The following is a 15,022-nucleotide window of genomic DNA, read 5'->3' as shown; positions in this document are numbered from 1 at the left end:
ACCAGGGCTTGTACCTGTGTCCCCTGCGTTGGCAGGCGTGATTCTTAACCACTGTGCCACCAGGGAAGTCCCTCATTTCTAATTTTATTGATTTGAGTTCTCTCCCTTTTTTTCTTGATGATCCTGGCTAAAGGTTTATCAATTTTTGTTTATCTTCTTAAAGAACCAACTTTTAGTTTTATTGATCTTTGCTATTGTTTTCTTCATTTCTATTTCATTTATTTCTGGTCTGATCTTTATGACTTCTTTCCTTCTACTAATTTTGGGTTTTCTTTGTTCTTCTTTCTCTTGTTGCTTTAGGTGTAAGATTAGATCATTTATTTGAGAGTTTTTTTGTTTCTTGAGGTGACGTTGAATTGGTATAAACTTCCCTCTTGGAACTGCTTTTGCTGCGTCCCATAGGTTTGGGGCCATTGTGTTTTCATTGTCATTTGTTTCTATGTATTTTTTATTTTCTCTTTGATTTCTTCAGTGATCTGTTGGTTATTTAGCAGCACACTGTTTATCTTCCATATGTTTTTTGTTTTTTTTTTTTTTACAGTTTTTTTCCTGTAATTGATTTCTAATCTCATAGCATTGTGGTCGGAAAAGATGCTTGATATGATTTCAATTTTCTTAAATAATCTGAGGCTTGATTTGTGACCCAAGATGTGATCTATCCTGGAGAATGTTCCATGTGCACTTGAGAAGAAAGTGTATTCTGCTTTTGGGTGGAATGTCCTATAAATATCAATTAAATCTGTCTGGTCTGTTGTGTCATTTAAAGCTGGTATTTCATTACTTATTTTCTGTCTGGACAATCTGTCCTCTGGTGTGAGTGGGGTGTTTTAAGTCCCCCACTATTATTGTGTTACGGTTGTTTTCCCCTTTTATGGCTGTTAGTATTTGCCTTATGTTTTGAGGTGCTCCTATGTTGGGTACATAAATATTTATAATTGTTGTATCTTTTTCTTGGATTGATCTCTTGATCATTATGTAGTGTCCTTCCTTATCTCTTGTAACAGTCTTCATTTTTATTTTTTTAATTATTATTTACTTATTTATTTTTTTGGCTGTGTTGGGTCTTCGTTTCTGTGCGAGGGCTTCCTCTAGCTGCGGCAAGCAGGGGCCACTCTTCATCGCGGTGCACGGGCTTCTCACTATTGTGGCCTCTGTTGTTGCGGAGCACAGGCTCCAGACATGCAGGCTCAGTAGTTGTGGCTCACGGGCCCAGTTGCTCCGCGGCATGTGGGATCTTCCCACACCAGGGCTCGAACCCGTGTCCCCTGCATTAGCAGGCAGATTCTCAACCACTGTGCCACCAGGGAAGCCCCAACAGTCTTCATTTTAAAGTCTGTTTTGTCTTATATGAGTATTGCTACTCCAGCTTTCTTTTGACTTCCATCTTCATGGAATGTCTTTTTTCATCCCCTCACTTTCAGTCTGTATGTGTCGCTAGGTCTGAAGTGGGTCTCTTGTAGACAGCACATATGTGGGTCTTGTTTTTGTATCCATTCAGCCAGTCTGTGTATTTTGGTTGGAGCATTTAATCCATTTACGTTCAAGGTAATTATTGATACCTATGTTCCTATTACCATTTTCTTAATTGTCTTGGTTTGTTTCTGTGGGTCTTTTTCTTTTCCTCCTAGAGAAGTTCGTTTCACATTTGTCATAAAGCTGGTTTGGTGGTGCTGAATTCTCTTAACTTTTGCTTATCTGTAAAGCTTTTGATTTGTCCATCAAAGCTGAATGAGATCCTTGCTGGGTAGAGTAATCTTGGTTGTAGGTTTTTCCCTTTTATCACTTGAAATATATCCTGCCACTCCTTTCTGGCCTGCAGAGTTTCTGCTGAAAAATAAGCTGATAACTGTATGGAGATTCCTTTTTATGTTATTTGTTGCTTTACCCTTGCTGCTTTTAGTATTTTTTCTTTGAATTTAATTTTTGTTAGTTTGATTAATATGTGTCTTGGTGTGTTTCTCCTAGGGTTTATCCTGTATAGGACTCTCTGTGCTTCCTGGACTTGGGTGGCTATTTCCTTTCCCATGTTAGGGAAGTTTTTAACTATAATCTCTTCAAATATTTTTTCCGACCCTTTCTCTTTGTTTTCTTCTTCTGGGACCCCTATAATTCAGATGTTGGTGCATTTAATGTTGTCCCAGAGGTCTCTGAGCCTCTTCTCAATTCTCTTCTTTCTTTTTTCTTTATTCTGCTCTTTGGCAGTTATTTCCACCATTCTATCTTTCAGCTCATTTATTTGTTTTTCCGCCTCAGCTATTCCACTGTTGATTCCTTCTAGAGTATTTTTCATTCTAGTTATTGTGTTGTTCATCACTGTTTTTTAGTTCTTCTAGGTCTTTGTTATATATTTCTTGTATTTTCTCGATCCATGCCTCCATCTTATTTCTGAGATTTTGGAACATCTTTACCATCATTACTCTGAATTCTTTTTCAGGTTGGTTGCCTATTTCTTCTTCATTTATTTGGTCTTGTAGGTTTTTACCTTGCTTCTTCATCTGTAACATATTTTTTTGTTGTCTCATCTTTTTATTTTTTTGGTGGGTGGAGCTGTGTTCCTGTCTTACTGGTTGTTTGGCCTGAGGCATCCAGCACTGGAGCTTGCAAGCAGTTGGGTGGAGCTGGGTCTTGGTGCCAAGATGAGGACTTCTGGGAAACCTCACTCTGATTAATAATCCCTGGGGTATGAGGTTCTCTGTTAGTCTAGCAGTTTGGACTCGGCGCTCCCACTACAGGAGCTCATGCCTGACCCCCAGCTTGGGAGCCAAGATCCTGCAAGCTGCATGGTGTGGCAGAAAAACAAAAAAAAAACCAAAAGGCAAAAGTATAACAAAGAATAAAAAGTAAAATAAAATTAGAAAAGTAAAAAATTTATTAGAAAAAAATATATATAAATGAAACAGCAACAACAAGGTAAAACAGAACCAGAACAGGAAAAAAGAAAAAAGAAAAAAAAAACAAACCAGAGAAGGCCTTTGCTGTGGGGTGGCAGGACCTAGGTTCAAGACCCATGTGGCTGGAAAAGTCCCTGAGGGGACCTTGAGTGTAGAGGTTTTGGCCTGGGACCCCAGCAGACTAGCTGGGGGCTGAGAGGTTGGGGGAAACTCTGGCCATGTTCCCCTCTGATTCCCCAGTCCCCTGAAGGTCTCTCCCTGTCCCGCCAATCCCCTCACTGTGGGTGGGCCCCTCCTGAGCATTGGAACTCCTCCCCTCCCACAGCCACGCCTCAGGGGCACTGGTCCTGTCTAGCCTCTACTTTTCCTCCCCACATGTCCTACCGGGTCACTTGGGGGTTCCTCCTGTCCCTATAGGTGTCTGAGGTCCCCCACTATTGCCTGGTAGGTGCTCTAGCTGTGTGGAGACACGAATTCCACGTTCTCCTACTCCACCATCTTGACTCTGCTCCCCCCATACATCCTTTAACAACTCTTCTGTTTGCAGGCCCTACCTGGAGCCCCTCTTTTAGAGGTGCATTGTACCTTGAAAAACTGAACTTATGGGTTTCTCCTTAAACATAAATCTGTCTGCTTCTGGGCTTATTTCATTGTTAGCATGTTTCTGGTCTTTCTGGGCTGCTTAGTTGCTACTGATCTGCTTTCCAACCTTAAAAAGTTTATTGATGTCTCTCATCTACTCCCTTCTCTTTCTCTTCATCCTTCTGGGTTTATACATTTAAAAAAATCCTTAGTGGGACTTCCCTGGTAATGCATTGCTTAAGAATCTGCCTGCCAATGCAGGGGACACGAGTTTGATCCCTGGTCTGGGAAGATCCCACATGCCGTGGAGCAACTAAGCCTGTGTGCCACAGCTACTGAACCTGCACTCTAGATCCCGCAAGCCACAACTACTGAGCCCATGTGCCACAGCTATTGAAGCCTGTGCGCCTAGAGCTTGTGCTCCGCAACGAGAGAACCACTTCAATGAGAAGCCTGCACACTGCAACGAAGAGTAGCCCCCGCTTGCCACAACTAGAGAAAACCTGCGCATAGCAACAAAGACTCAATGCAGACAAAAATAAATAAATAAATAAAATAAATTTAAAAAAAAAGAATGCATTAAAAAAATCCTTGGTGAGGTTTCAAGAGGGAGTAGAATATAATGAAAACTTGCTTTTGTTACTTCACGTAATTGAGTTCCATAGTGTATCTGCTGAACTAGCAATGTAGTGGCTCCATTATTTACATATTTCCCTATTGGTAGACTTTTAGATTTTTTCCCTCTATTCATTATAACAGTGATGTAGTGAACACCTTTGTTTATGCCTCCTTGTTTGCATTTGTAAATTGAATTTCTCTAGGATATGTATTTTTGAAACGATATTGTTAAGTATTGTCAATCTTTTCTGCAGAATGGTCTATTAGTTTACTTTCCCACCTGTAATGTGTGAATGAGTTTTCTCTTTTCTAGAATTAAAAAATTACGACTTGATATATTTCAAATTTTCAAAAGAAAGCATGTTATGTACATAAGGTATTAAAAATAACATAAATGAACACCCATGTGCCCATTTCTCAATGTCAGAAATACCAGTACCTTTGAAGCACCTATGTGCCCCTTTGTGATCTTATTCTTTTGTCTCTCCTCCCTGCACAGAGGTAACCACTGTGTTGAATTTCATGTTCATCATTCCCATCCTTTGCTTTATAGCTTTACCACATGTGGGTGTGTGCTGACATTTGTGTCAGTATTTCTTTCACTACTTAAGACATAGGTCCTACTACCATTCACATGTTGGGTGCTTCACTAGATAGGACTCATGAGACTCAACTTGTAGTTAGTTGTACTCATGACTGAGATTTGTTATAGGCATATAGTCAGGATACACAGCCAGATCAGTTAGAGAAAAGTACGCATCAGGCAGAGTATGGTGGAATCCATGTCAGGCTCTCCAGAGGGGCCACACAGAGTGCACTCTTTGCATCCAGCAGTAAAATGCTATAAAACATGTACAGTCTTTCTGCCCTGGGAAGCCTTTTGAGATTTAGCCTGTTTTTATTGGGAGCTGGTTATATTGGTACCCTCTGCCCACCAAAATTCTGTATTCCCTGAAGGAAAGAAGGAAGATGTTCACCATAAATCACATTGTTTATACAAACAGTCTAGGCAGGCTGGCATAGCAGGTTCCAGTTGGTAATGGAGGAAACATTCTGAAAGCCAAGACTCTGTGTGCCAGCCAAGGGCTAGTCTTGTAAGCAGGTTTTTTTTGTTTTTTTTTTTTTAATTTTATTTATTTATTTTTGGCTCTGTTGGGTCTTCGTTTCTGTGCGAGGGCTTTCTGTAGTTGTGGCAAGCGGGGGCCACTCTTCATTGCGGTGCGCGGGCCTCTCACTGTCGTGGCCTCTCTTGTTGCGGAGCACAGGCTCCAGACGCGCAGGCTCAGCAGTTGTGGCTCACGGGCCTAGTTGCTCCGCGGCATGTGGGATCTTCCCAGACCAGGGCTCGAACCATGTCCCCTGCATTAGCAGGCAGATTCTCAACCACTGCGCCACCAGGGAAGCCCTGTAAGCAGGTTTTTAAGTGATCAGGCCTGGTGCATTAACTCTTTCCTGCATAGAGTGAATCTGTAAATACTATATATATTTAGTGTTTTACATGTTTTTGCATTTATTCTGAACTTTACATAAATGAGATTATATACTTGTGTGACTTGCTTTTTTTAACATAATCATTCATGTATGCTGTAGTTTATTCCTTTCACTGTTGTATTTGTGATATTGTGATATATGACTATACGGTAATTTACTTATCCAATCTTCTGGGAGAATAGGTTTTTAAAAGCTGTTCAGAGCAGCATTGTTTCTGTGGTAGGTTATATGAAATTTCAGCTTTGCTAGATAATATGAAATTGGTTTCTAAGGAGTTAAGTATGCAACTTTACCAGCTGGTTTATTGTTTTTAAAGATACTTTTTTTTTCAATTTAAAAACAGATGTGTTTAATCAAAATTGGTAATTTAATAGAATAGATCTAATGTTGTATCTCTTTTAGACTCAGTGCCAGAAATCACATCCAAAGTCAGGTACAGTTTCTTCAAGGAAGAAAGAAGCCCCTCTGCAGTTAATTGTGGAACCAAGTGAAGCTGTCAACAAATCAGGTTGGTAGCATCCCCATGGGTGATATTTGCCTACATATATATAAAGAGTTAGAAATGCTGAAGGTAGCACATGTGTCGGCTTGAGTGACAAGGTCAGGGTCAGCCTAGGCAGAATTGTGAAATGGATGAAGTTGTTTTTGAGTCCCTCTCAAGTCCACTGTCAGTGTATTTTTTTTAAAAAAAACATGAATAAGTTTTTTTTTTAAAATTTTATTGAAGTATAGTTGATTTACAATGTTGTGTTTAATTTCTGCTGCACAGCAGAGTGACTCAGTTATACATATATATTCTTTTCCATTATGGTTTATGATAGGATATTGAATATAGTTCCCTGTGCTATATAGTAGGACCTCGTTGTTTATCCGTTCCATATATAATAGTTTGCATCTGCTAATCCCAAGCTCCCAATCCTTCCCTCCCCACTCCCCCCTCGGCAACCACAAGTGTGTTCTTTATATCTGTGAGTTCATTTTTGTTTCATAGATATGTTCATTTGTGTTGTATTTTAGATTCCACGTGATATATGGTATTTGTCTTTCTGACTTACTTCACTTAGTCTGATAATCTCTAGGTCAATCCATTTTGCTGCAAGTGGCATTACTTCTTTCTTTTTAATGGCTGAGTAATATTCCATTGTATATATGTGGCACATCTTCTTTATCCATTCATCCGACAGTGGACATTTAGGTTGTTTCCATGTCTTGGCTATTGTAAATAGTGCTGCTACGAACATAGGGGTGCATGTATCTTTTCGAATTATCGTTTTGTCTGGGTATATGACCAGGAGTGGGATTGCTGGATCATTTGGCAACTCTATTTTTAGTTTTTTGAGGAACCTTCATACTGTTTTCTGTAGTGGCTTCACCAATTTACATTCCTACAAACAGTGTAAGAGGGTTCCCTTTCTCCACACCCTCTCCAGCATTTATTATTTGTAGACTTTTTAATGATGGCCATTCTGACTGGTGTGAGGTGGTACCTCATTGTTGTTTTGATTTGTGGAATAATAAGTTTTATCTGATTATTATGTGGTTTTTTGTTTTAGTGGTAGGAGCGTTGTTAATAGGATGTGGTAAGAGACATTAACTAAGAATTATTATAGGGACCATAGCTTTAAGAGTTTTCAAATACATTTTTCTTCTTTTCTTTCTTCTTTTTTTAAAAAAAATATTTATTATCTCATACAGTTTCTATGGGTCAGGAATTCAGAAGCAGCTTAGTTAGGTGGTGCTGGCTTGTAATCTCTCATGAGGTGGTAGTCAAGATGATGGCCAGGGTTGCAGTCATCTGAAGGCTTGACTGGGGCTAAGGATGTATTTCCAAGTTGACACCCATGTGGGTCTGGTTGCTGGCAGGAAGCCTTAATTTCCTCCCATGTGGGCCCCCCCATGGACTCCTTGAGCATTGTTTTTTAAACTAAGGTATAATTTACATAATATTAGTTTCAGGAATACAGCATAATGATTTGATATTTGAATATATGTGGTCAGTGTTCTTTTTCTCTCTGTTGCATTTTGTTGCATTTCCTTCAGTCATTTTATATGTGCTGCCAGTTTTTAAATTTTTTTGCATTTTTCAAATTAGAAAAGTCCTTCATTTGAGGTGAGTCAAAGATTTAAAAGAAAAAGCTACTAATCATTACTCCCCTCATCCTGCTGAGGTAGCCTTGAATCCTTCCATATCTTCATTGGTGCTCCTGAAGGAACACATATATAAACATGTGTGTGTGTGCACACATGTTTTCAGAAGAGGCTTTTACAATTTCCTTTTATACCAGCAATGTAAGAAAGTGCCTTTCACCTGATAGAGTATTTACTATTCTATTGAACTTTTTGCCAATTTGATCAGTATTAAATGATCTCAATGTTACTTTAGTGATTACCACTGAGTTTGAACACCTTTTCATAAGTTTACTGGCTATTTGAAATTCCTTTTTTATCTTTTCATATCCTTTGCCCATTTGTTTTTTCTAGTTTATGAGAGATCTTTAAATTGAGTATCTGTAACTGTTTATCTGTAATTTGTGTAATTTATCTGTCATTTATCAGATATTTTTCCAAATGATCCCTAGACTATTACAGATTTTGGTTATAGTATCTTATATGATGGATAACATTTTTTATTTTAATTGTCAAATGTGTGTGTGTTTTTTTTTTTAATAGCTTTTGAGTTTCCTGTTTTGGTTAAAAGGTCTGTTTTATCCTAATGGTATATGTAATATCTTAGATTTTCATCTTAACATCTTTTTTTCTTTTTAATTTAAATTTTTAATCCATCTGGAATGTGCTCTGGTGTATAATGTGGCATAATGTTATAATTTTATTTTCTTCCTTATGGTCAGTTGTGCTAGCTCCTTTTATTAATTATATAATCCATTCTCATATGAATGTGCTACTTTTATCATGTATTAAATCTCATATATCATTCAATATACTTTTGAATTTTGGTCTGTTTATTCTTAATGTCAACACAATACTGTTTTACTAATTGTAGTTTTATAGCATATGCTGATATAAAGGTATCTATTTATATATCTAGTTCTGATACATGCCACTATTCTGCCGTTCTTAGACCTTTTTAATTTCTATGAATTTTGTTTATTCAGTTTCCAATAAAATTTTGCTGTGATTTTAACTAAAGTTGCATTTAATTTGTATAGTAATTTTGTGAAAATTCATATTTTTGCGTCATTTAGGTTTTCTGCTTAAGAACAAATATGTCTTATATATTTATGTCCTTCAAAAGTGTGTGAAGGGTACTATCAAGAGCATGAAAGGATAACCCACAAAATGGGGGAAAATAATTGCACATAGTATATCTCATAAGGCAGTGGTCTCCAACCTTTTTGGCACCATGGAGCGGTTTTGTGGAAGACAATTTTTCCATGGACTGGGGGCGGGGGGGGGCGGGTGGTGTTGGTATGATTCAAGCGCATTACATTCATTGTGCACTTTATTTCTGTTATTATTACATTGTAAGATATAATGAAATAATTATACAACTCACCATAATGCAGCATCAGTGGAAGCCCTGAGCTTGTTTTCACTTGCCAGTCACTGATAGGGTTTTGATATGAGTCTGCAAGCAATTGATTTATTATGGTCTCTGTGCAGTCAGACCTCTCTGCTAATGATAATCTGTATTTGCATCTGCTCCCCAGCGCTAGAGTCACCACCTCTGTTCTATCTACCTCACATTAGATTCTCATAAGGAGCATGCAGGCTAGATCCCTTGCATGTGCAGTTCACAGTAGGGTTCGTGCTCCTATGAGAATCTAATGCCACCGATGATCTGACTGGAGGTGGGGCTCAGGTGGTAATGCGAGCGATGGGGAGCAGCTGTAAATACAGGTGAAGCTTTGCTCACTCACCTACTGCTCACCTCCTGATGTGTGGCCCGGTTCCTAACAGGCCATGGACCGGTACCGGTCCGTGGCCTGGGAGTTGGGGACCCCTGTAATAAGGGATTTATATCCAGAATACATAAAGACTTCCTGTAACTCAACAACAACAAAAATAAACATCCCAACTGAAAAGGGCAAAGGACTTGAATAGATATTTCTCCAGTTGGCCAGTGAATGTGTTTTACCTGCCTTCACTAATTGAGTTAGCTTTCGGACTTGCATGTCCTTCAAGTGGCATGTAACCTGAACAAGATACTTGCCTGAGTTGTTTTCTGGGAACTTGAAGTCAGCTGCATCTAGTTTGTGCTGAGCTGGTTAAGACTGAATAGGACCACCCTTTAACTGGTTATGCTTAAGGGTCCACTCCAGTAACCTTTTGACCATGCAGAGGCCTGTGCAGAGTGATGATTATTGCAACTTTTTTTCAGTCACCTTTCCCCAAGCTCCCCACGCCTCAGATCATCTTGCTTGGCTGCCTTGCAAATAAACCCTCTCTTTGCTGCAAACCTTGTTGTCTCAGCGTTTTGGCTTGCTATGCATCTGGCAAGCTGATAACAACTGCATGAAAAGTTCAACATTGTTAGTCATTAGAGAAATACAAATCAAAACCCCACAGAGATACCACTTTATGCATATTAGGATGGATATTATTATTTTTTAAATAAAATAAAAGATGTTGAGGATGTGGAATTTATAGAAACCCACATGCATTATGCAGCCAGTGGAAAACAGTTTGGTGGTTCTTCAAAAAATTAGGTATTAAGTAGCATTTCTACTCCTAGGTTTATATTCAAAAGAATTGAAAACAGGGACTCAAACAGATACTTATACCCCAATGTTCATAGCAGTATGATTCATAATACCCAAAAGGGGGAAACAACCAAAGTGTCCCATGAACGAGTGAATGGACAAACAACATGTGGTACATGTGTAGAGTGGAATATTATTCAGCCATAAAAAGGAATGAAGTTCTGATACATGCTACAACATGAAAGAACCTTAAAAACATTATGCTAAATGAATATACTTCTGGACTTTCCTGTTGTCTTTACCTTAGTCATTTCTAGTCTTGATTTCTTTATGGCATAGCATATATACACTATGTCATTTTAGTTCTTTTAAATTTGTGAAGATTTGTTTTGTTTTATGACCCAAGATATTGTCTGCCTTTATGAATGCTTCATGGGCACTTGAAAAACAAGTATTCCATTGTTGAGTGCAGTTGACCATAAATGTCAATTATGTTGTATTACTAATTTTTATACATTGTTTGATGCAGTTTGCTAAAATTTTGAGAATTTTTTGCATCTAAGTTAATGAGAGATAGTGATCTGTAGTTTTCTTTTTTATGCTGTATTTGTATGGTTTTGGTATCAAGGTAATGCTCACCAACCTTATAAAATGAGTTGGAAATTATTCCCCCTTCTAATTCCTAGAAGGGATTATGTAAAATTGATTTTAATTCTCTGATTTTTTGGTATAATATTCTCCAGTGATATCATCTGGTCTGTGGCATTTCTTTTTCAAGAGCTTTTAAGTTACAAATTCAATTCTTTAATAGTTATAGGACTATTTAGGTTATTTTATCTTGGCACATTTTTGTTTATGGTTTTTGAAGAATTGGTCCATTTCTTCTAAGTTGTTGAGTTTATCAGGATAAAGTTGTACATAGTATTACTTTGTTATCCTTTTAATGGCTGCAGGATCTGTTGTGATATACCATTTTATTCTGGATATTGTTGATTTGTGTCTTGTCTTTTTGCCTTTGTTAATTTTGTTACAGGATTATCATTTTTATTCACTGTTTTAAAAGAACTAGCTTCTTGTTTCAGTAAGTTTTTGTGTTGTTTTCCTGTTTTTAGTTTCATTGATTTCTGCTCTATTTTTTTCATTCTTGTCCTTGGTTTGGGTTTATTTTGCTCTTTTTTTTAGTTTTTGAGGTAGAAACTTTATTTTATACTTTGGTTTATAATCCAGTACTATTTTATTAAATTTGTTACTCAAACTGTTCCAGCTTTGGCCATTAGAAAGCTCTTTCACTGGCTCCTGTGCCCCTTTGATGGACCCCATCTTTGTTGTTATTGCTGTTGTTTTTGAACACTTCCTTACCTTCTGGAACTACAGGATGCTCCAGGCTCAACTTACCCTAGAATCAGCCATTTCTCCAAGGAGCCAGTGGTTCCTTTTACTGGAGAATGGTATTAGGAACCAAGATCTGGGTGCTAGGTGTGCTGTTACTCCTGGGGTGTTAATGCTTCAAGACTGTCTCAACTGACAGAGCAAGGAAATATATGTGTGTATGGTAACCGGTATATATACACATATCTATAAATATTTTTCTGTGTAACTGTATCTGTATTAAGTTAAACATGAATTCATATTGATGTTTCCAACTGTAATTTATTACCACATGGATTACTCTTGCTTCTTTGCCTTGCTTACCTGTAAACGTCCACTCTGTGTGTAAGAAACTTGGCACTTACCATTCACCATCCACCTACTTAACTTTTTATTCCTATATACATGTATAACAGTATCAGAATTGTTGACTTAAACACGTGGAAAACAATTTTATCTACTGGAGTACAGTGCTTGTGTACAATTCCTTTATTGTACTTAATTTACAATATTGTGTTAGTTTCAGGTGTACAGCAAAGTGATTTGGTTATATATATATATATATATGTACACATACATATACTTTTTTCTTGATTCTTTTCCATTATAGGTTATTATAAGATATTGAATATAGTCCCTGTGCTATACAGTAAATCCTTGTTGTTTATCTATTTTATATATGGTAATGTATATCTGTTAATCCCGTACTCCTAATTTATCCCTCACCCTCCTGCCTCTTCGGTAACCATAAGTTTGTTTTCTGTGTCTGTTTCTGTTTTGTTTTATTTTTCAGATTTCACATATAAGTGATATCATATAATATTTGTCTTTGTCTATCTGACTTACTTCACTTAGTATGACAATGTAATGTACAATTTCTTTAGCTTTTAGTTTTACAGACTCCATTCATTTCTAACCTTACTTAGGTCAGCATTTTTCCTCACCCCCGTAACTGAGGTTGTTTGTACATATCATATCATATCATATCATATATCATATCATATCACATCATATATTATATCATATGATATATCATAGAATATGGTATATGTAATACTGTGTGACTTCCAAGGTTAGGACATAAAAGGCTTCTGCTTGGCTCCTTCCCTTTCTCCTTGTTTCCCTCTTAGGATACTCTACCTTATAACCCAGACATCATGCTGTGAGAAAGCCCAAACTAGCCTACTTGCAGACATACATAGACAGCAATATTCCTTCGGCCTGCAGCCAGCCTCAGATGTTAGACATGCGAGTAAGCAAGCTTTCAAATCATTCCAGGCCCCAGACTTCATGGAGTAGAGACAAGTCATCCCTGCTGTGCCCTGCCAAATTCCGGCCCCACAGAATTCATGAACGTAATATATGGTTGTTTTATGCGGCCAAGGCATGGAGTTACTTATCATGCAGACGGAGTAACTAGAACAACTCCCTAATTCCCAACTGACATACTGTTGTCATATATTTTATTCCTGTTATCCTCTATTTTAATTCTGCTATGTATTTTGGTATCTTTTATCTCTATAAGACTTTATTTTTGTTTTAATCAGTCAGTGTTTATATTTACACATACATCACTGTTTGTGCTCTTTATTCCTTTTTAAAAAATGATTTTAAAAAATTACGGTAAAATAATATAACATAAAATTTACCATTTTAAACATTTTTAAGTGTACAGTTCTTTGGCATTAAGGACAGTCAGGTTGTCCAGCTGTCACCACCATCCATCCACAGAACTTATTCATCTTGCAAAACTGAACCCATTAAACAATCTCCCTCTACCCCCCAGCCTCTGGTAACCACGCTTCTACATTCTGTTTTTGAATTTGACTACTCTAAATACCTCATATGAGTGGAATTGTGCAGTTTTTGTCCTTTTGCAACTGGCTTATTTCACTTAGCATAATGTCCTCAAGTGTCAGCCAGCTTGTAGCGTGTGTCACGTTTTCCTTCCTTTATAAAGCTGAATAATATTTCACCGTATGTATACAATATTTTGTTTTGTCCATTTATCCATTGATGGACATTTAGGTGGTTTCCACCTTTTGTCTTTTGTGAATAATGTTGCTGTGAGCACAGATGTACAAGTACCTCTTGCAGCCCCTGCTTTCAATCTTTTTGGATATATAGGCAAAAAAGGAATTACTAGATCATATGGTAATTGCATTTTTAATTTCTTGAGGAACGACCAAGCTATCTTCCATAGTGGCTGCATCATTTTACATTCCCACCAGCTGTGCGCAAGGGTTCCAGTTTTTCTATATCCTCACCAACACTTGTTAACTTGTTATTTTCTCCCTCCCTCCCTCCCTCCCTTCCCATCCTAATGGGTGTGAAGTAGTATCTCATTGTGGTTTTGATTTGTTCATCGTTATCGTCATTAGGGAATTTTAAATTAAAACAACAGTTAGATACCACTACACAACTATAATGGCTAAGATCCAAAAGCTGGGTCTCTTTTTGTAACTCCTATTTCTTTGAGAGTTTCTGTCTTTTCCTTTGTTTCAAGAGAATTTATAATTGAACGTTAAGACATTTTTATGGTGGTTGCTTTAAATAAATTCTTGTTAAATAATTCCAGCATCTGATTCATCTTGTCCATTTGCATCCATTGATCGTATTTTCTTCTTCAGATTGTGTTTTTTCTTTTTTTAAAATTTTTATTATGATGAGTCATTTTGATTGTATCCTCAACATTTTGGTTATTATGTTAAGGGACTCTTCATTGTATTTCAGTCTTTTGTTATAGTTGCCCTGTTTTGGTTTAATGTGAAGGCTCTTGCCTATTTTTGTGTTTATTTCCAATGACATTTAAGTGTTTAGAGTTCTAGCAGTGGTATTTTGGTTTGTTTCATTTTCTGATGCTACAGGGGATTCACCACATTATCCGTTGTTGCTTAAGGCTTGAAGTTCCTAGCAAATATACCTTCTTCCAGCTTTCAGAGTTCTGTTATTATTGTTTAAGTTGTAGTTAAAGGGAGAAGCAGGAAAAAGTGAGTCTATATAATTTTGTTCCAGAACCAAAAGCCCATTTTGACTTATTTTAAATTTTTAATCTTTTCTTTTTGAGAGTATGAATCCGTATGAGTACTACCCAGCCATTCTACTTTTTCTTTTATATTTGAAGGTTAAGGGTTAAAAGAATATATATTTCTCTTTATATAGATATAAAGACATATGTGTATAATATATATTCTCTTTGTATAGATATAAAGATGTATGTATATATAAATATTCTCCCTATATATACATATATTTTATATATCTATATATGTATCTGTTCTATATGTATATGTGTATGTATATGTATAAAAGTGTGCTCATCTAGCTGCCCTAGTTTACCCAACTCTTAACCTAAAGATTGAATCTCATAATTTCTCTAGGATTACCTGTTACTTATTTTAGCTATGTAAA

The 15,022-nt window shown here is 37.0% G+C and overlaps 1 protein-coding gene across 4 annotated transcripts in view; it reads left to right on the top strand.

Annotated features, from left to right (window-relative positions):
* Positions 1–15,022, top strand: part of CENPC (centromere protein C) — an 88,939-nt gene that overhangs the window by 14,433 nt on the left and 59,484 nt on the right. For all 4 annotated transcript variants that reach the window (XM_061191422.1, XM_061191421.1, XM_061191420.1 and 1 more), the window contains exon 5: positions 5,985–6,090. In XM_061191422.1, the coding sequence (XP_061047405.1) occupies positions 5,985–6,090 (106 nt within the window). The remainder of the gene's footprint in view (positions 1–5,984; positions 6,091–15,022) is intronic.

The sequence above is a fragment of the Eubalaena glacialis genome, chromosome 5 (genome assembly GCF_028564815.1).
Source record: "Eubalaena glacialis isolate mEubGla1 chromosome 5, mEubGla1.1.hap2.+ XY, whole genome shotgun sequence".
NCBI classification, from domain to species: domain Eukaryota; kingdom Metazoa; phylum Chordata; class Mammalia; order Artiodactyla; family Balaenidae; genus Eubalaena; species Eubalaena glacialis.
Note: the sequence above shows the minus strand (reverse complement) of the source record. Positions and strands in the feature narration are given on the sequence as shown.